Raw genomic sequence first — 20,016 nt, 5'->3', positions numbered from 1 at the left:
TATTTGATATCTTGCAGATTTTGAGTGAACGTGAATCTTTGCCAGTCAAGAAGTTTGAGACTGATATCTTGGATGCTATACACAGCAGCCCCGTGGTAATCATACGAGGCGCTACTGGATGTGGCAAAACCACCCAGGTCCCACAGTACATTCTGGACGAGTACATCCGGAATGACCAAGCAGCTCAGTGTAACATTGTGGTGACTCAGGTACAGATATATTTTAAGGTGTAAATGATCTTTGTTCCTGTATATAAGATTCTAACACAGAACATTTATCCTAACACTGGCATTCCTGTTTTCAGCCCCGAAGGATCAGTGCAGTGTCTGTGGCAGAACGCGTTTCCTATGAGAGGGGAGAAGATGTTGGGAAAAGCTGTGGATACAGTGTGCGTTTTGAGTCTATACTCCCTCGTCCTCATGCTAGTGTTATGTTCTGCACTGTCGGTAAGTAACTGGAGTTGATGTATCAAGCAGTGAAAAGTGAAGTTGCCAATAGCAACCAATCAATTTTGAGACTGCATTTATCAAGTACTTTCTGTAAAATGATAGGAACTGGTTGCTATAGGCAACTTCTCCACTCTTCATTGCTTGATACATTAATGTCCATCTCTCTTAGGTTTAGAATTGTTTATATTTATTTTGAATAAATCATAAACTAATCATATGTTGAATGGTTTCAATTGAATATTTTGTGCGGTAGGTGTACTCCTCAGGAAGCTTGAGTCTGGCATCAGAGGAATCAGTCATGTCATTGTAGATGAAATCCATGAGCGTGACATTAATGTGAGTTGTGTTGGTACTTAATTTGGTGGCAAAAATGTATTTTGTTCCCAGGTTTCTATTTCTTGCTATTAAATCTCCTCCACCTCCCATTGCTTCATTATTATCTCTGCCCCCAGACTGACTTCTTGCTGGTGGTTCTGCGTGATGTGATTCAAACTTTCCCAGACATTAGAGTTATCCTTATGTCTGCCACTATAGATACCAGTATGTTCTGTGAATATTTCTTCAACTGTCCCATCATTGAGGTGTTCGGACGAACTTTTCCAGTGCAAGGTACTGATCTTCACTTTTGTATGTTTTCTTGCTTTCTGTTTACCAGTTTAAACCCTTTCCTTAGAATCGTTCTGGCTACAGAGTCGGGAGTCTCAATGATTGGTGATAGGTAGATAGATATGATCTATTTGTTTATTTTTCTCTGCTTACTGAGATTAATGGTATGTGGGCCATGGGACAATTAGAAGGCCGCCCATTGCCTATCACTGCTTTAAACCAGTAAAAGCCCTACAATGTGCCTATATGTCATGTCATTTGTATACACGTAAACAAATGGTCTTTCTAATAACTTGAGAATTCCTATCTATACCTGCAGAGTATTACCTTGAAGACTGCATTCAGATGACTCAATTCATCCCTCCTCCAAGAGATAAAAAAAGGAAAGACAAAGATGAAGAGGGAGGAGGAGATGATGAAGAGGTATGTTGTCATTTTACTGTAGGTTTTATGTAGGTGCTGCAAATTTATGAAGATTTGGGTTTTTTCCAGTGGTAACCATATGTACATTTCTTGCTAAAATGTCCATTCATTTACATTAAGCATGCAAATTACCTGTTATGGCAGGGTGACACCTGTATAATCTCTACTCACCATACATTGGTGTTTATCATGTGCAGATCGTTACTTGATGTTACCTTTCTGCAATGCAAGAATTCCCTGCCGTAGTCTGTGTCATCTTCTCTGGTACTTGTAAATGGGTACAGGCTCTTCTAGAGCACTCTCCAGGCAACATATTGCAGATTATGTGTAATAAGTGGTTTTATTTTAATGAGCTGGAATTATTATTATTATTATTATTATTATTATTATTATTATTATTATTATGTGATTTGTAATGAAAGCGGTCTATCTCTAATATGTATTGCAACTTTTTCAGATATTCACACGATAACCTTTTGCATGTGCCCACAGGCAAATTGTAATCTGGTGTGTACTGATGATTACGGCCCAGAGACTAAGCGTTCAATGTCACAGCTGAGTGAGAAAGAGACTCCCCTCGAACTCATAGAGGCCCTCTTGAAATATATTGAAACACTGAACGTACCTGGGGCTGTGCTGGTGTTTTTGCCTGGCTGGAACCTCATTCACACCATGCAGAAGCATCTTGAGATGAACCCTCATTTTGGTAATTGCATTGATTTTCTTACCCTACATATCCAGTGGGCTTGCATATGTATATCTGATTTGTTGTCCTTGTCTTTTTCGCTAGTTTCCTTTTACAGGAACTTTTATGATGAAAATGTTACGATTTAAAAAGCATTATTCTATGTTTTGTTGCTGGCTGCTGTGCCTATCATTTGGTCATTGTGGACATCATACAATTAAATATGTTGATTTATAAAGGAACTTTTGTTCTTGAGTTAACTCCTTTTTCTCTGACGTCCTAGTGGATGCTGGGAACTCCGTAAGGACCATGGGGAATAGCGGGATCCGCAGGAGACTGGGCACTCTAAAGAAAGATTTAGTACTATCTGGTGTGCACTGGCTCCTCCCTCTATGCCTCTCCTCCAGACCTCAGTTAGAATCTGTGCCCGGACAGAGCTGGGTGCTTTTAGTGAGCTCTCCTGAGCTTGCTAATAAGAAAGTATTTTAGTTAGGTTTTTTATTTTCAGAGAGCTTCTGCTGGCAACAGACTCTCTGCTACGAGGGACTGAGGGGAGAGAAGCAAACCTACTAACTGCGGCTAGGTTGCGCTTCTTAGGCTACTGGACACCATTAGCTCCAGAGGGATCGAACACAGGATCTGACCTTGTCGTCCGTTCCCGGAGCCGCACCGCCGTCCCCCTCGCAGAGACAGAAGACAGAAGCCGGCAGAAGCGGAGAAGACATCGAAATCGGCGGCAGAAGACTCCTGTCTTCACATGAGGTAGCGCACAGCACTGCAGCTGTGCACCATTGCGCCCACACTAACCCACACACTCCGGTCACTAGGGTGCAGGGGGGGGGGGGGGGGGGGGGCGCCGGCGCCCTGGGCAGCAATTAGATACCTCCTGGCGAATGCTGCATGTAAACAGTGGCACACTGTTATATGTATGAGCCCTCGCCATTTATTTTACTAAAAATCGCGGGACAGAAGCCCGCCGCTGAGGGGGCGGGGCCTTCTTCCTCAGCACTCACCAGCGCCATTTTCCTTCCACAGCTCCGCTGAGAGGAAGCTCCCCAGGCTCTCCCCTGCAGAATCACGGTAGAAGGGTAAAAAAGAGGGGGGGCACATAAATTTAGGCGCATAAATCATAATACAGCAGCTACTGGGTGAACACTAAGTTACTGTGTAATCCCTGGGTTATATAGCGCTGGGGTGTGTGCTGGCAGACTCTCTGTCTCTCCAAAAGGCCTTGTGGGGGTCCTGTCCTCATTTAGAGCTTCCCCTGTGTGTGTAGTGTCGGTACGCGTGTGTCGACATGTTTGACGAAGAGGGCTATGTGGAGGCAGAGCAAGTGCAGTTGACTGACGTGTCGCCGCCGACGGTGCCAACACCTGATTGGATGGATATGTGGAAGGTGTTAAATGATAATGGTAACTCCTTACATAAAAGGTTGGATAAAGCTGATACCTCGGGCCAGTCAGGGTCTCAACCCATGCCTGATCCTACAGCGCAGAGGCCCTCAGGGTCTCAAAAACGCCCACTATCCAAAATGGTTGACACAGATGTCGACACGGATTCTGACTCCAGTGTCGACGACGATGATGCAAAATTGCAACCAAAAATGACAAAAGCTATACGTTACATGATTATAGCGATGAAGGATATTTTACACATATCAGAGGTAAACCCTGTCCCTGACAAGAGGGTTTATATGTATGGGGAGAAAAAGCAAGAGGTGACTTTTCCCCCTTCACATGAGTTAAATGAGTTATGTGAAAGAGCGTGGGATTCCCCAGATAAGAAAGTCCTGATTTCCAAAAGGTTACTTATGGCTTACCCTTTCCCGCCAGAGGACAGGGTGCGTTGGGAATCCTCCCCTAGGGTAGATAAAGCTCTGACACGCTTATCTAAGAAGGTGGCCCTGCCGTCGCAGGATACGGCCACCCTAAAGGATCCTGCAGATAGAAAGCAGGAAAGTATCCTGAAATCTGTTTATACACATTCAGGGACTCTACTGAGGCCGGCAATTGCGTCGGCGTGGATGTGTAGTGCTGTAGCAGCGTGGACAGATAATCTGTCTGAGGAAATGGATACCTTAGACAGGGATACCATTATGCTGACCCTGGGGCATATAAAAGACACTGTCCTATATATGAGGGATGCCCAGAGGGACATTTGCTTACTGGGCTCTAGAATTAATGCAATGTCAATTTCTGCCAGGAGGGTCCTGTGGACTCGGCAGTGGACAGGTAATGCCGACTCCAAAAAACACATGGAGGTGTTACCTTACAAGGGTGAGGAATTGTTTGGGGACGGTCTCTCGGACCTGGTTTCCACAGCTACTGCTGGGAAGTCAAACATTTTGCCATATATTCCCTCACAACCGAAGAAAGCACCGTATTACCAAATACAGTCCTTTCGCGCACAAAGAAGCAAGAAGGTCAGAGGTGCTTCCTTTCTTGCTAGAGGCAGGGGCAGAGGAAAAAAGCTGCACCTTACAGCTAGTTCCCAGGAACAGAAGTCCTCCCCGGCCTCCACTAAATCCACCGCATGACGCTGGGGCTCCACGGGTGGAGCCAGGAGCGGTGGGGGCGCGTCTCTGACATTTCAGCCACCAGTGGGTTCGCTCACAGGTGGATCCCTGGGCTATACAGATTGTGTCTCAGGGATACAAGCTGTAATTTGAGGTGATGCCCCCTCAAAGTTACCTAAAATCGGCCCTGCCAGCTTCCCCCATAGAAAGGGAAGTAGTGGTAGCGGCAATTCACAAGCTATTTCTCCAGCAGGTGGTGGTAAAGGTTCCCCTTCCTCAACAGGGGAAGGGATACTATTCCACAATGTTTGTGGTGGTACCGGACGGTTCGGTCCGACCTATATTAAATTTAAAGTCCCTGAACATTTATCTGAAAAGATTCAAGTTCAAAATGGAATCGCTCAGAGCGGTCATTGCAAGCCTGGAAGAGGGGGATTTTATGGTGTCTCTGGACATCAAGGATGCTTACTTGCATGTCCCCATTTATCCGCCTCATCAGGAGTACCTCAGATTTGTGGTATAGGACTGTCATTACCAATTCCAGACGTTGCCGTTTGGTCTGTCCACGGCACCGATAATATTTACCAAGGTAATGGCAGAAATGATGGTGATCCTGAGAAAGCAAGGAGTCAGTTATCCCATACTTGGACGATCTCCTCATAAAGGCGAGATCGAGGGAGCAGTTGCAGATCAGCGTAGCGCACTCACAGGAAGTGTTGCAACAGCATGGCTGGATTCTGAATATCCCAAAGTCGCAGCTGATTCCTACAACGCGTCTGCCCTTTCTGGGCATGATTCTGGACACAGACAAGAAGAAGGTGTTTCTCCCGACGGAGAAGGCTCAAGAGCTTGTGACTAGTCAGAGACCTCTTAAAACCGAAACAGGTGTCGGTGCATCACTGCACGCGAGTCCTGGGAAAGATGGTGGCATCGTACGAAGCCATTCCCTTCGGCAGGTTCCATGCGAGGATCTTTCAATGGGATCTGTTGGACAAATGGTCCGGATCGCATCTTCAGATGCATCGGCTGATCACCCTGTCCCCCAGGGCCAGGGTGTCTCTTCTGTGGTGGCTACAGAGTGCTCACCTTCTCGAGGGCCGCAGATTCGGCATACAGAACTGGGTCCTGGTGACCACGGATGCGAGCCTCCGAGGGTGGGGGGCAGTCACTCAGGGAAGAAACTTCCAAGGGTTGTGGTCAAGTCAGGAGGCTTGTCTGCACATGAATATCCTGGAACTAAGGGCTATATTCAACGCCCTGAGTCAAGCGGAGCCCCTGCTTCGCAACCAACCGGTGCTGATTCAGTCAGACAATATCACCGCGGTGGCTCATGTAAACCGCCAGGGCGGCACAAGAAGCAGAGTGGCGGAAGCCACCAGGATTCTTCGGTGGGCGGAGAATCACGTACAAGCACGGTCAGCAGTGTTCATTCCGGGAGTGGACAACTGGGAAGCAGACTTCCTCAGCAGACACGACCTCCACCCGGGAGAGTGGGGACTTCATCAAGAAGTCTTCATTCAGATTACAAATCGATGGGAACTGCCACAGGTAGACATGATGGCGTCCCGTCTCAACAAAAAGCTGCAACCGTATTGCGCCAGGTCAAGAGACCCTCAGGTGATAGCTGTGGACGCCCTGGTAACACCGTGGGTGTTCCAGTCGGTCTATGTGTTCCCTCCTCTTCCTCTCATACCCAAGGTACTGAGAATCGTAAGAAGAAGAGGAGTGAGAACAATACTCATTGTTCCGGATTGGCCAAGAAGACCTTGGTACCCGGATTTGCAAGAAATGCTCAGAGGACCCATGGCCTCTGCCTCTCAGACAGGACCTGTTGCAACAGGGGCCCTGCCTGTTCAAAGACTTACCGCGGCTGCGTTTGACGGCATGGCGGTTGAACGCCGGATCCTAGCGGAAAAAGGCTTTCCGGAGGAAGTTATTCCTACGCTGATAAAGGCTAGGAAGGACGTGACAGCAAAGCATTATCACCGTATATGGCGAAAATATGTTGCCTGGTGTGAGGCCAGGAAGGCCCCTACAGAGGAATTCCTGCTGGGCAGATTTCTGCACTTTCTACAGTCTGGAGTGACTATAGGCTTGAAGTTGGGGTCCATAAAGGTCCAGATTTTGGCCCTATCCATTTTCTTTCAAAAGGAACTGGCTTCTCTTCCTGAAGTTCAGACGTTTGTTAAGGGAGTGCTGCATATTCAGCCCCCTTTTGTGCCACCAGTGGCACCTTGGGATCTCAACGTGGTGTTGGGTTTCCTGAAATCCCACTGGTTTGAGCCACTTAAGACCGTGGAGCTAAAGTATCTCACGTGGAAGGTGGTCATGCTATTGGCCTTAGCTTCGGCTAGGCGTGTGTCAGAATTGGAGGCTTTGTCATGTAAAAGCCCCTATCTGGTTTTCCATATGGACAGGGCAGAATTACGGACTCGTCCGCAATTTCTGCCGAAGGTGGTGTCCTCTTTTCATTTGAACCAACCTATTGTGGTGCCTGCGGCTACTCGTGACTTGGAGGATTCCAAGTTGCTTGATGTAGTCAGGGCTTTGAAGATCTATGTAGCCAGGACGGCTGGAGTCAGGAAGACTGACTCGCTGTTTATCCTGTATGCATCCAACAAGCTGGGTGCTCCTGCTTCAAAGCAAACCATTACTCGATCTGTAACACGATTCAGCAGGCTCATTCTGCGGCTGGATTGCCGCATCCAAAATAAGTGAAAGCCCATTCCACAAGGAAAGTGGGCTGCTCTTGGGCGGCTGCCCGAGGGGTCTCGGCATTACAGCTTTGCCGAGCAGCTACTTGGTCGGGTTCAAACACATTTGCTAAGTTCTACAAGTTTGATACCCTGGCTGAGGAGGACCTTGTGTTTGCCCATTCGGTGCTGCAGAGTCATCCGCACTTTCCCGCCCGTTTGGGAGCTTTGGTATAATCCCCATGGTCCTTACGGAGTCCCCAGCATCCACTAGGACGTTAGAGAAAATAAGATTTTACTCACCGGTAAATCTATTTCTCGTATTCCGTAGTGGATGCTGGGCGCCCGTCCCAAGTGCGGACTTTCTGCAATACGTGGATATAGTTATTGCTTAGTAAAGGGTTATGTTATGTTGGCATCCATTGTTTGATGCTCTGTTGTTGTTCATACTGTTGACTGGGTAAGTTTATCACAAGTTATACGGTGTGATTGGTGTGGCTGGTATGAGTCTTACCCTGGATTCCAAATCCTTTCCTTGCAATGTCAGCTCTTCCGGGCACAGTTTCCTTAACTGAGGTGTGGAGGAGGGGCATAGAGGGAGGAGCCAGTGCACACCAGTAGTACTAAATCTTTCTTAGAGTGCCCAGTCTCCTGCGGAGCCCGTCTATTCCCCATGGTCCTTACGGAGTCCCCAGCATCCACTACGGACTACGAGAAATAGATTTACCGGTGAGTAAAATCTTCTTTTTTTTTTTTTTTTTTTCTTTCTATCCATCTGATTATTCGTTTTTAGGCAGCCACAGTTATCGAATTTTGCCACTTCATTCCCAAATCCCACGAGAGGAGCAAAGAAAGGTGTTTGATCCAGCTCCAGATGGTGTAATCAAGGTAACGCTGATATTTTTTTTATACTAAATGAAAATAGGTAGTTCTGGTAACGCCGCAGTGTTCAATATTTTTCCAGCTTGAGTGCTGTGTGAAGTGTTGTGAATTCGGGTAAATAAGAGCAGTTTAATTCATACACAGGCTGTGGTACCATAAAAGCATCTGCTGGCTGATACATGTTCACTGATGGGACGAATAGGACTCTGATGTGTAGTGTTGGCTAATTGCTTTATTTTCCCCTCCCCCTCAGGTTATTCTATCCACAAATATTGCTGAGACCAGTATCACTATAAACGATGTTGTTTATGTCATAGATTCCTGCAAGTAAGTCATTGTTTTTTTTTTTTGTGTTGCCCACATCACCCTGTGTACTGTCCCAGGTATAGAATAATATACCACAGTTATGTTCCTGATTTGTTTGCTGGTTATTCATAATGTAACATCAGCCATTTTAAGCATTGATTTCTATAATTACAGGCAAAAAGTTAAACTGTTTACATCGCACAACAACATGACCAATTATGCCACAGTCTGGGCTTCTAAAACCAATCTTGAGCAGAGGAAGGGAAGAGCAGGACGCGTGGGGGCCGGCTTCTGTTTCCACTTGTGCAGCAGGGCACGCTATGAGCGGTGAGGAAGTGGCTCTTAACTGACATTAGAACATGATTTGTCCTGTATGATATTGTAGCAGAGATGCAGCAGTGCCCAAACATTTACAATCTAAGTCCTGTATTTTCTAGTTTGGAGACTCACCTTACACCAGAAATATTCAGGACTCCTCTGCATGAGGTTTCTCTGAGCATTAAACTTCTGCGACTGGGAGGCATTGGTCAGTTCCTGTCAAAGGCTATAGAGCCTCCTCCACTGGATGCTGTGATAGAAGCGGAACACACACTAAGGGGTATGTTGTATTGAGTAAGTTTATCATTCAGGGCATTAATTGTAATATAACAAAAACGACATGCCTGTAAGTTTAGTGGATGACCCCTGGGACGTGGAGACAGTAGTTTTCATGTGAATCTAGCATATGGAAGTACTGGGGACTCTTAAGTAGGAAATAAGTGCCCCCTATTGGAGAAGCCTGTTGGCTCTTCTCTATACTTTATTAGAAGCAGTATTGTATATTATATGGGGTTTTCCCTATTTCCCCTTTCATGATTAACAAATCCACCTTGTGGTGGGGCATTTAGAAATACGATAGTTGTATAGATTTCTGAAAGCTGATTGTCAGCATGTGAGGTGTCCTACAATAGTTTGTAAAGCAGCATACTCATTTCTAGAGCTGGATGCATTGGACTCCAATGATGAGCTGACTCCTCTGGGAAGAATTTTGGCGAAACTTCCAATAGAGCCGCGACTGGGAAAGATGATGATCATGGGCTGTATATTCTAGTGAGTACATTAAGAATCTGTGTAAAAGTAAATAATTTGGTTTCTGAAGTAGAGAATTAAATTATTGTGTCCTATTCCAGTGTTGGCGATGCTCTTTGCACAATATCTGCTGCCACCTGTTTCCCTGAGCCATTCATCAGTGAAGGTCGTAGGCTGGGATATGTGCATAGGAACTTTTCCGGCAATCGGTTTTCTGACCACGTGGCGCTGCTGTCTGTGTTTCAGGCCTGGGATGATGCAAGGTATTATCATGTGTAAAACTAGTGAGAAAAGTTTGATATGGAGCCTATGCCTCAATAACTTTCCTCTTTCCCATTTTTTTTTCTATATTGTAGAATGGGAGGCGAAGATGCAGAAATTAGATTTTGTGAGCACAAGCGTCTCAACATGTCTACTCTGCGTATGACGTGGGAAGCAAAAGTGCAGCTCAAAGACATCTTGGTAAATGCTGGGTTCCCTGAAGGTGAGTGTTTAAGAATTATGCTGGACACAGGATTGCTACTTACATTACTAATTTATGTAGCGCCAGCATATGCTGCAGCTATTTTGTAAAAAAAAAAATTCTTCTTATCCTCTACAGAAAGTTTAATGAATCAAGTTTTCAACAACACCAGTCCAGATAATAACCTGGATGTGGTCATTTCACTGTTGGCATTTGGCGTTTACCCCAATGTTTGCTACCACAAGGAAAAACGAAAAATCCTCACCACGGAGGGTAGAAATGCACTTATCCACAAATCATCTGTCAATTGTCCCTTCAGCAGCCAAGACACAAAGTATCCATCCCCATTCTTTGTCTTCAGCGAAAAGGTAAAGTGGCTGCAAATCTGCTATATGATAATGCTCTCTGAAAGAAGAAGTAAATGGGATAAGAGGGATCAAGCTGTGATACATGTTGACATTAATTCATACTAAGGGGTCGATCCAATAAGCCACGGAGGGTCCAATATGCTCTTGCCGCTGCATTTCAATGTTGGCAATGATACCTGACCTCCCACCCTTTGCAGGTAGAAAACAGCGCCAATTAGCACAAAATTGCTCGGACCTCTATGGGGTGGCAAGCAATTTTGTGCGAATTCGCTCACCGTGTTGAGTCTAGGTTACACAGTCTTTCTAACAAGCTACATAGAGAAAAAGAATTATTTATATATATATATATATATATCTCTCCTATATAATAGCCTTGTGATTCTGTGCCTGGGTCTCTAACGCTGGGCGTGGCTAGGAGCTCTCATTGGGTTAGCAGCATGTCTATCACACCCAGTCCACAGCTGATTGTGTGAGAAACGCCCTCCCACACAGGTTACATCCAATGGGCGGATATGCCTTTGCCTGCTGTTTTTTCACAGAGCAGGATTAGCAATGGGACTGATGGAGCTGCAGCTCCAGCCCCACACCCCAAAATAGTCCACTGCACCTGCAGCAACATACCCTCCAACAATTTACACACAAACATTGATACAAATTTGAAAAGGGGCGTGGCTACGGGTACACCCGTTTGGCCACGCCCCTTTTCCTATACTTTCAATGGAAGCTTGGAGAGTCAAAAATTGGTACAGACCATACAAAAAAGGGACTGTACCTGCCAAAAAGGTGCAGCTGGAGGGTATGCTGCTGCATCTGTAGCAAGTCTCTGCACTGTACATAGGGAAAAAAACAGTCCTTTTACTGCAGCGTCCTATGGGGGTCATTCCAAGTTGATTGCTAGCTGCATTCGTTCGCTGTGCAGCGATCAGGCAAGAACTCGGCACTTCTGCGCACACGTATGCAGCGCAATGCGCACGTGCGGCGTACTATTACAACGAATGACGTACACAGGGTCTAGCGATGTTTTTCAGTTGCACAGGCAGCCGCAGAGTGACAGGAAGTAGGCATTTCTGGGTGTCAACTAACCGTTTTCAGGGAGTGTTCGGAAAAACTCTGGCGTGTCTGGCCGAACGCAGGGCGTATTCATGACGTCAAATCAGGAACTGAATGGTTTGAAGTGATCGCAAGCACTGAGTAAGTCTGAAGCTACTCTGAAACTGAACAAAATATTTTTGCTCTCCGATCCCTTCGTTCGCACTTCTGCTAAGCTAAAATACAGGCGGCATAGCGTTTGCACGGCTGCTAAAAACTGCTAGCGAGCGATCAACTCGGAATGGCCACCAATGTCTTGCTGCCAGTCCACCTGCCCCCTCCGGCATCAACAATCCCCACTCCCTAGCCGTGCCGCAGGTGGACCAAAAGCTGCTGCGGCCACCGGCATAGATGTGTATGAAAGCGGCGCAGCGGAAGGCTTTCATGCGCCTCCCTGCGCCGCATACTCTCTGAGCACCGGAGCCTCCTCTGCGTGTGATGTCACACAAGTGCCTCTCAGCCACAGTCGCACCCAGATCCCCAGATGCCCTGACTCCGCAACACAGCACCTGGCCTGCCGGCCTGGAAGCTCCGAGATGGTTAATGTAGCGGATAGAGTGGGTGATATCCCGAAGGGTAATGTATGGACGCTAAATCAATGTAAAAGGTGACAGTGCTGTGCAGTGCAGTGGGTGTGCAGTCAGGGCCGTTGCTAGACTGTTCGCCGGCCCCCTGCAAACTATAAATTTGCACCCTCGCATACTTTTCAAACGCACAGCGCACATAATACCCCCTGTAGTAGAGACACTTACACATGTCACGCCCCCCTATACCAGTGACGCTTACACAAGTAACACCCCCCTGTAGCAGTGACGCTTACACACGTTATGCCCCCTGTAGCAGTGACGCTTACACACGTAATGCCCCCTCTACCAGTACCACTTACACACATAACACCCTTTGTACCAGTGCTGCTTACACACGTAACACCCCCTGTAGCAGTGCTGCTTACACACGTAACACCCCCTGTACCAGTGTCGCTTGCATACGTAACGCCCCCTGCAGCAGTGCTGCTAACACACGTAACGCCCCCTGTAGCAGTGCTGCTAACACACGTAACGCCCCCTGTAGCAGTGCTGCTAACACACGTAACGCCCCCTGTAGCAGTGCTGCTAACACACGTAACGCCCCCTGTAGCAGTGCTGCTAACACACGTAACGCCCCCTGTAGCAGTGCTGCTAACACACGTAACGCCCCCTGTAGCAGTGCTGCTAACACACGTAACGCCCCCTGTAGCAGTGCTGCTAACACACGTAACGCCCCCTGTAGCAGTGCTGCTAACACACGTAACGCCCCCTGTAGCAGTGCTGCTAACACACGTAACGCCCCCTGTAGCAGTGCTGCTAACACACGTAACGCCCCCTGTAGCAGTGCTGCTAACACACGTAACGCCCCCTGTAGCAGTGCTGCTAACACACGTAACGCCCCCTGTAGCAGTGCTGCTAACACACGTAACGCCCCCTGTAGCAGTACTGCTAACACACGTAACGCCCCCTGTAGCAGTGCTGCTAACACACGTAACGCCCCCTGTAGCAGTGCTGCTAACACACGTAACGCCCCCTGTAGCAGTGCTGCTAACACACGTAACGCCCCCTGTAGCAGTGCTGCTAACACACGTAACGCCCCCTGTAGCAGTGCTGCTAACACACGTAACGCCCCCTGTAGCAGTGCTGCTAACACACGTAACGCCCCCTGTAGCAGTGCTGCTAACACACGTAACGCCCCCTGTAGCAGTGCTGCTAACACACGTAACGCCCCCTGTAGCAGTGCTGCTAACACACGTAACGCCCCCTGTAGCAGTGCTGCTAACACACGTAACGCCCCCTGTAGCAGTGCTGCTAACACACGTAACGCCCCCTGTAGCAGTGCTGCTAACACACGTAACGCCCCCTGTAGCAGTGCTGCTAACACACGTAACGCCCCCTGTAGCAGTGCTGCTAACACACGTAACGCCCCCTGTAGCAGTGCTGCTAACACACGTAACGCCCCCTGTAGCAGTGCTGCTTACACACGTAACGCCCCCTGTAGCAGTGCTGCTAACACACGTAACGCCCCCTGTAGCAGTGCTGCTAACACACATTATGTAGCAGTCACACATACACACACACACAACAGACACCTATATATACAAACACACACACACACACACACACACACACACATACATACTGTACATACATTACACACATACACACTCTCTTTCCAGACACTTATCTAATGAAGTCTGGCTGGCTGAAGCTGTAGCAGCTCATCCTCCTGCTGCAGCATGGTCCTGTGTAGCTCCGCCCCTTACTCCCATCTAGCTCTGCCCATTTTGCCTCCCTTCCGGCCACTGAATGTCACACAGGGGAGGGGGGGGAGAAGAGGTTTTGTGCTGACTGCGCCGAGGGGGAGAAAAGGTTTTGTGCTTCCGGCGCCGTGCATGTGTGACAGCAGCCGGCAGCAGCAGGGATAGCAGCAGAAGCTCAGCACATGGATGCAGAGCAGGGAGAATGTCTTTCCTTCCTGGTGCCTCCCTGCGCTGCATCCCTTTGCTGAGCAGATAGCGCCGGACCTGTGTGCAGTGTCACTGACACTGCACAGCACTCTCACCTTTTACATTGATTCAGCCAGTCACTCAGTTCTGCCAGCCAGTCACTATTGTTAGCACCAGTGTCCCAACGCACCATATTACAGGGAAGTAGACGCACTAAATAAACTACAACTCCCAGCAGCACTTAGCGCTGAAGCATTCCGCCCCTTAAGGCTGCTGGGAGCTGTAGTTTGAGTGCATCTTCTTCCCTGTAATGCGGTGCGTTGGGACACCAGCGCTAACAATAGTGACTGGCTGCTGTGCGAGTCTCCGGGAGAGCCACTGCCAAAGGGAGGACAGCAGCTTAGCTGCTGACAGGAGGAGAAGCAGGATAAGCATTACTCACCCCTCCCCCACTCGCAGTACCTCCGGGTCCCATCCGCGGTACCCCCACACCCCCCCTCCAGCACCCACAGTAGCTCCGGACTCCCTCCCCCACCTGCAGCAACCCCGCACCCGCCCCTCCCACCGCATCTGCCCCACCCGGGATACCCCCGTAACTGTTCCTCCCCCACCCGCAGTGGTTCCGGACCACCACCCACGCACCCTCCCCCACCTGTGGCACCACCACACCAGCCCCTCCCCCACCTGCGGCACCACCGCAACCGCTCCTCCCGCAGCGCCCCAGGGTCCCATCCACATCTTCCCCGCACCCGCCACTCCCCCAACCAAAGCATCTACTAGGTGATTCACCAGGCTCTGCGTGCACTGTTCATGCCCTTTGTCCATGCAATATTTAACCACTCACACAATTATGATTGGATGTAATACTCCATATAATAAAAATATTGCACACCACAAGGGTGTGCAAGGGTTAAGGGGGCGTAGCCCCTTACGACGATGTGAAGAGCGCCCGTAGGGTGCGATGAATTACCGTGTGTGTGTGTGTATATATATATGTGTATATATATATATATATATATATATATATATATATATAATGTGTGTGTATATTATATATGTGTATATCATTTATATTTATTTCTCTATCTTGTATCCCTTTCCTTTGGGAAGGGGTTGGATGGACCACGCCTAAAGCTTTCAGTCCCCTACAGTATGTTGCAGAAATGTTTATTCTTATTATTGTTGCCTGGTAAGGATTTGGAAGGAAGGGTAGCCAAATATTTAGTCTCACTGTGTATTTATTTTATTTGTTTGTGCTTGCCAAGACATTTATTTCACTAGCATGCCTGACTGAGCCTGTACATCTTATGGTTCCAATGTCGTCCTAATTGGATTAATGAAAAAATAATTTTACGAAAATACTATTTTGGGCCCAACATTCGCTGGGTTGCTTGTTGTCATGCCAGTCGTTGCAGAGGTTTTTTTTTTTTGTTTTTTTCTTTCCGTTTTCTTCCACCTCCCTATCTCTGTCCCCCCAACCCCCATTTATCTTTCATTTCAGACACCAGCCTCTGTCATGTCTGATGCCTTACACCTGTCTTTTTTTTTTTTTTTTCTTTTTTTTTTCCCTCCCCACCATGTATCCACATTATCCTATTCCTATAATCTGTCGCTCTAACCCTCTCAAGAAGAAGGGCGCTGCTCACATGTACTGAGGCCATTAGCTTAGTGTCTACCCCCTTCCCCTCCTGCGACCCCATACAATGGGTGAGGGTATTGTGTGGTGGTGTTAACAGGAAGGTACAGGCCTCCATTCTGCTCTCACTGCACATATGGAACATGGTCTCTTTCCTACAATTCCTCACAGCCACTGAAAGCACGGCGTGTGGGGGAGAGGTGTCTCCCCTCAGCTTAGTGCACAACTGCTGGACAGACCTTTAAGAATATTACACGTGGAAGATTAGTTTTTTGGTGTGACCAGTGAAACTAAGCAGAATAGCAGTCATTGGGGGTAATTCAGACCTGATCACTAGGCTGCGTTTTCGTACAGCTGGCGATCAGGTCTAAACTGCGCATGCACCGCAATGCGCAGTCATGTTGAACGGGTACAAAGCGGATTGCTGCTCAGCAATGGGTTGTGCGAAGGATCCATTCGTACGGGCATTCACAAGTAGATTGACGGGGAAAAGGCATTTGTGGGTGGCAACTGGCCGGTTTCCGGGAGTGGTTGGAAAAATGCAGGCGTGTCCAAGCGTTTGCAGGGCAGGTGTCTGACGTCAATTCCGGTCCTGAACAGGCAGAAGCGATTGCAGCGGCAGAGTAAGTCCTGGGCTGCGCAGAGACTGCTCAAAATCTGCTTGTACAGTTCTGCTATACGTGTTCGCACACTTGCACAGCTAAAATATACTCCCCCTGTAGGCGGCGACTATGATTGCAGCAGTGCAAAAATCGCCTGCTAGCGATCAGGTCTGAATTAGGCCCATTTGTGCCATTGTTTTTTGTTTTTAGGGTTTTAACTGGTTTTGGTTTTGTAACACGTGTTTCTTAATTTTCAGATCCGTACCAGGGCAATCTCTGCTAAAGGTATGACCATGGTGAGTCCTTTGCAGCTGCTGCTCTTCGCCTCCAAGAAAGTCATGTCAGATGGAGAGATGATACTTCTGGATGACTGGTATGTGTATTTACGTGTACATTATGTACTATCTGGTATAGATTTCAGGATATTATGCAAGCTAGCTGCCCTGGCTTCAGCAGTAATCTCTCTGTCATACACTAATGCTGAGAGATCCAGCAGCAGCTGTGATGCATCCTTCGGAGTTGTGACTGGAGTTAGTCACATTTGTGCAATGCCGTAGCTAGCACTTAATTTCACGTAGCGTCACAATGTGTTGGGACATTACAATTGCATGACAAAACATGTACCATTGCTACATTAAAAATCTTGGTTCTTCAGATATTTTGGGAAAAAATGTTCTGTGAATAATTTATTGAGGTGTTTATAGGGATCAATGATCCACATTTTTTAACTTAAACTGCACTCCATTTACTACACACTGAATACATTTCCACAACTGTGATCTGTGCTGCAGGATTAAATTGCTGATGCCTCATGAGGATGCCGCCTGCATTACTGCACTGAGATCTGCAATGGAAGCATTAGTCGTAGAAGTTACTAAAGAACCAGAGCTAGTATCTGAAGTGGGTCCAGTGAATGAGAAGATGCTGAACATGATTCGTCTGATATCCAAACCATCCACAGCTGGACTAAATCTTATGATTGGGAATAGCAGGTGAGAGAATATTCTCTTCGGACAAAATTGTGGAAGATATTTTATCATAATGCTCATTCTCAAAATAGAGATCCTGAAGTATATAGAAGTTACATATCAAATGTAATGCTAGGTATTGGGTTGTATAAAAAAAAAAACCTGAGAAGAGAAGATTTTTATACGCTGCTAAGGTTCTCTCCTTCATGCACATGGTCAGTTCAGTTTGTCATTCACTTGCCCTCGACAAAGCAGTTGTCCTTCTGGAAGAATTTTGGAGAAAGAGGCCGGCTTTGGTGTTTTCTCATTGAGTTGTCAGGAAAAAAATACAGTGAGTGTTGAAGTGAATAAGAGGTGTGCATCACTGGTTTATCATAGTGTGCGTCACTCTCCCAAAAACTGGAAGCTCGTTTTTTCAGAAGGTGTGCAGTGCTAAACTAGCAGCCTTTTATTTACAAGATCAGTACCAATGCCTACTGTTCACAAAATACATTTTTTTTTTTTTTTTTTAATCAAGTAAATTTTTTATTGAAATTTTTTTCATTTGGTTACATAAGTGTGGTAAAAGAGAGAAAAGCAGAAAAGAAAGAAGGCAACAGTTCAAAACATACAATTTACAATACAATGCATTGTGCTGATCAGTAGGTATTACATTGATTTACATTGTAAATTAAAACATAAGGCTTGTGGTGCTTGAAATGAGAGGGTTGTGCTCGGAGCGCTCGGACCGGTCATTAAGACATTGTCGTCGCTACTTGCTTAGTATACGTGAGTAAAGGGGAGGTCACAATTACAAGTATAGGGTTGTGTGTGTCCACAGTATCTGCCTATCACCGGGCTACGTCAATTCCGCATTCGGCCGCACCAAAGTCCATCTATCCCACTTACGGTGAAACTTGGACACAGAGTTGCGGGATAAGTACATTAGCCTTTCATGCCCTATGACCAAGGCTACCAGGGCTCTCCACTCCGATACTCTGGGAGGGGTCTCTGCAAACCAGGAGCGTGCAATGATGACCTTGGCAAGCGTGATCAGACACAGGACATACTGATATGTGAGCAATGAATGGGTTTCTTCCAGGTCCACCCCGAAGAGGCAGGTTCTGGGATTAATTTGGGGAAGAGATGGGTCAGTAGTTAATATGTCAGACCAAACCCAAGTCCAAAATTCATAGACTTTCGGACAATTCCATAACAGATGCCAAAAACCAGCATCTGCCATCCGACATTTGGGGCATAAAGTGTCAGGTCTTAAACCAGCTCGTTGGAGAAGTAGAGGGGTTCGATAAACCCTGTGTAGGATAAAGAGATGCACCTGTTGATATCTAATGCAAGGAGTGGTAGACCTGGCGGAGCCCAGTATTTGTAGCCATTGTTCGTCTGACAGGGGGCCTATATCATCTTCCCAGCTCAGCCTAAGCGGATCTAAAGAGGCAGGTAGGGTTCTATTGTTTAGTGAGGCATATATTGTTGAAATTTTACCTGTGGAGGGTAAGCGTTGCAGCATAAGTTTAACTGGAGAAGGGGAGATGGAAGGGGCCGTTTTGAACTGGGTCTGTATGGCGTGTCTTAGTTGGAAGTATCTAAATAGGGCTGTGTTTGGGAGCTCGAATTCAGCCTGCAGTTGCGCAAATGATTTAAGATAACCATCCACATATAATTGCCCTAGGGAGGTCACCCCACTTTTTATCCAAATATTGTCTGTTGACAGCTTCTGAAGTTCCATATACGAACTATTAAACCATAAGGGTGAATCTGTTTCTAGGTCGGCCCAGTCATAGAGGTTGTGTACTTGTTTCCAGACCAACAGAGCCTGTCGCAGGATAGGAGGAAGACCCGTCACTGACATTCCCGAAAGCAAGAAAAGGAAGGGGGTGAAGGGGGGTCCAACCCAGTCTGTCAAATATCCCTGTAGGGTCGAGCCACCCACTCCTGTGATCCAGCCGGAGAGGTGCACCAGCTGTGCTGCCAGATAATACAGCCTGAGATTAGGCAGGCTCGCCCCCCCAGTGAGTTTGGTCCTACAAAGTTTTTTTTTATAGCTATCCTCGCCGGTTTATGACCCCAGATAAAGGAAGATATGAGACTGTCAATGTTAGCAAATATTTTTTTAGGGAGGTAGATGGGGGAGTGTTGCAGGACATATAGGTACTTAGGCTGGATGGACATCTTAAAGAGATTGATGCGTCCCAATACTGTCAGTGGTAGTGCCTTCCATGTGTGGATCTTACTTTTAAAAAGGGCTGTGATAGGGTCTATGTTCCACTTGGCATATTCTGATGCTGGCCCCGTGACCCAAACACCCAAGTATTTAAATTTCAGAGTCCATTGCAGTGAGTGTGACGTGCATATCCCCTCCGGGATATGTCCTGAAATGGGAAAAATAAAGGATTTGTCCCAGTTTATACATAAGCCAGAGTATTCCCCAAATTCATTAATTGTGTGAAGCATAGCCCGGAGTGAGGCATCTGGGTCCTTAAGGAACAGCAACATATCGTCGGCATACAGTGAAATCTTATCCACCGTGGAGCCGGCTGCCAGTCCCTGAATATTCGGATTGTCCCTTATCATACAAGCCAGTGGTTCTATAGCCAATGCAAACAGGGCCGGGGACAACGGGCAACCCTGTCGTGTGCCCCTGGCCAAAGAGAATGAGGACGAGGTATACCCATTAACAGAGACACGGGCTGCTGGAGAGGAGTACAGTAATCGAACCCACCCGATGAACACAGGGCCCAGGCCAAACCCGTGTAATACCTGCCAAAGGTAGGACCACTCAACCGAGTC

The 20,016-nt window shown here is 47.2% G+C and overlaps 1 protein-coding gene across 3 annotated transcripts in view; it reads left to right on the top strand.

Moving 5' to 3' along the window:
* The window catches only part of DHX9 (DExH-box helicase 9), a 132,897-nt gene that overhangs the window by 93,249 nt on the left and 19,632 nt on the right, over window positions 1–20,016 (top strand). For all 3 annotated transcript variants that reach the window (XM_063939769.1, XM_063939770.1, XM_063939771.1), the window contains 16 exons: window positions 18–209; window positions 305–446; window positions 703–785; window positions 902–1,058; window positions 1,375–1,478; window positions 1,971–2,184; window positions 8,165–8,259; window positions 8,507–8,580; window positions 8,734–8,886; window positions 8,997–9,157; window positions 9,537–9,648; window positions 9,729–9,890; window positions 9,984–10,111; window positions 10,229–10,458; window positions 16,519–16,634; window positions 17,053–17,253. In XM_063939769.1, coding sequence (XP_063795839.1) covers window positions 18–209; window positions 305–446; window positions 703–785; window positions 902–1,058; window positions 1,375–1,478; window positions 1,971–2,184; window positions 8,165–8,259; window positions 8,507–8,580; window positions 8,734–8,886; window positions 8,997–9,157; window positions 9,537–9,648; window positions 9,729–9,890; window positions 9,984–10,111; window positions 10,229–10,458; window positions 16,519–16,634; window positions 17,053–17,253 — 2,324 coding nt within the window. The remainder of the gene's footprint in view (window positions 1–17; window positions 210–304; window positions 447–702; window positions 786–901; window positions 1,059–1,374; window positions 1,479–1,970; window positions 2,185–8,164; window positions 8,260–8,506; window positions 8,581–8,733; window positions 8,887–8,996; window positions 9,158–9,536; window positions 9,649–9,728; window positions 9,891–9,983; window positions 10,112–10,228; window positions 10,459–16,518; window positions 16,635–17,052; window positions 17,254–20,016) is intronic.

This window comes from Pseudophryne corroboree, chromosome 9 (genome assembly GCF_028390025.1).
Source record: "Pseudophryne corroboree isolate aPseCor3 chromosome 9, aPseCor3.hap2, whole genome shotgun sequence".
Lineage (NCBI taxonomy): Eukaryota > Metazoa > Chordata > Amphibia > Anura > Myobatrachidae > Pseudophryne > Pseudophryne corroboree.
The sequence above is the reverse complement of the archived record's forward strand: the minus strand, read 5'-3'. Positions and strand labels throughout refer to the sequence as shown.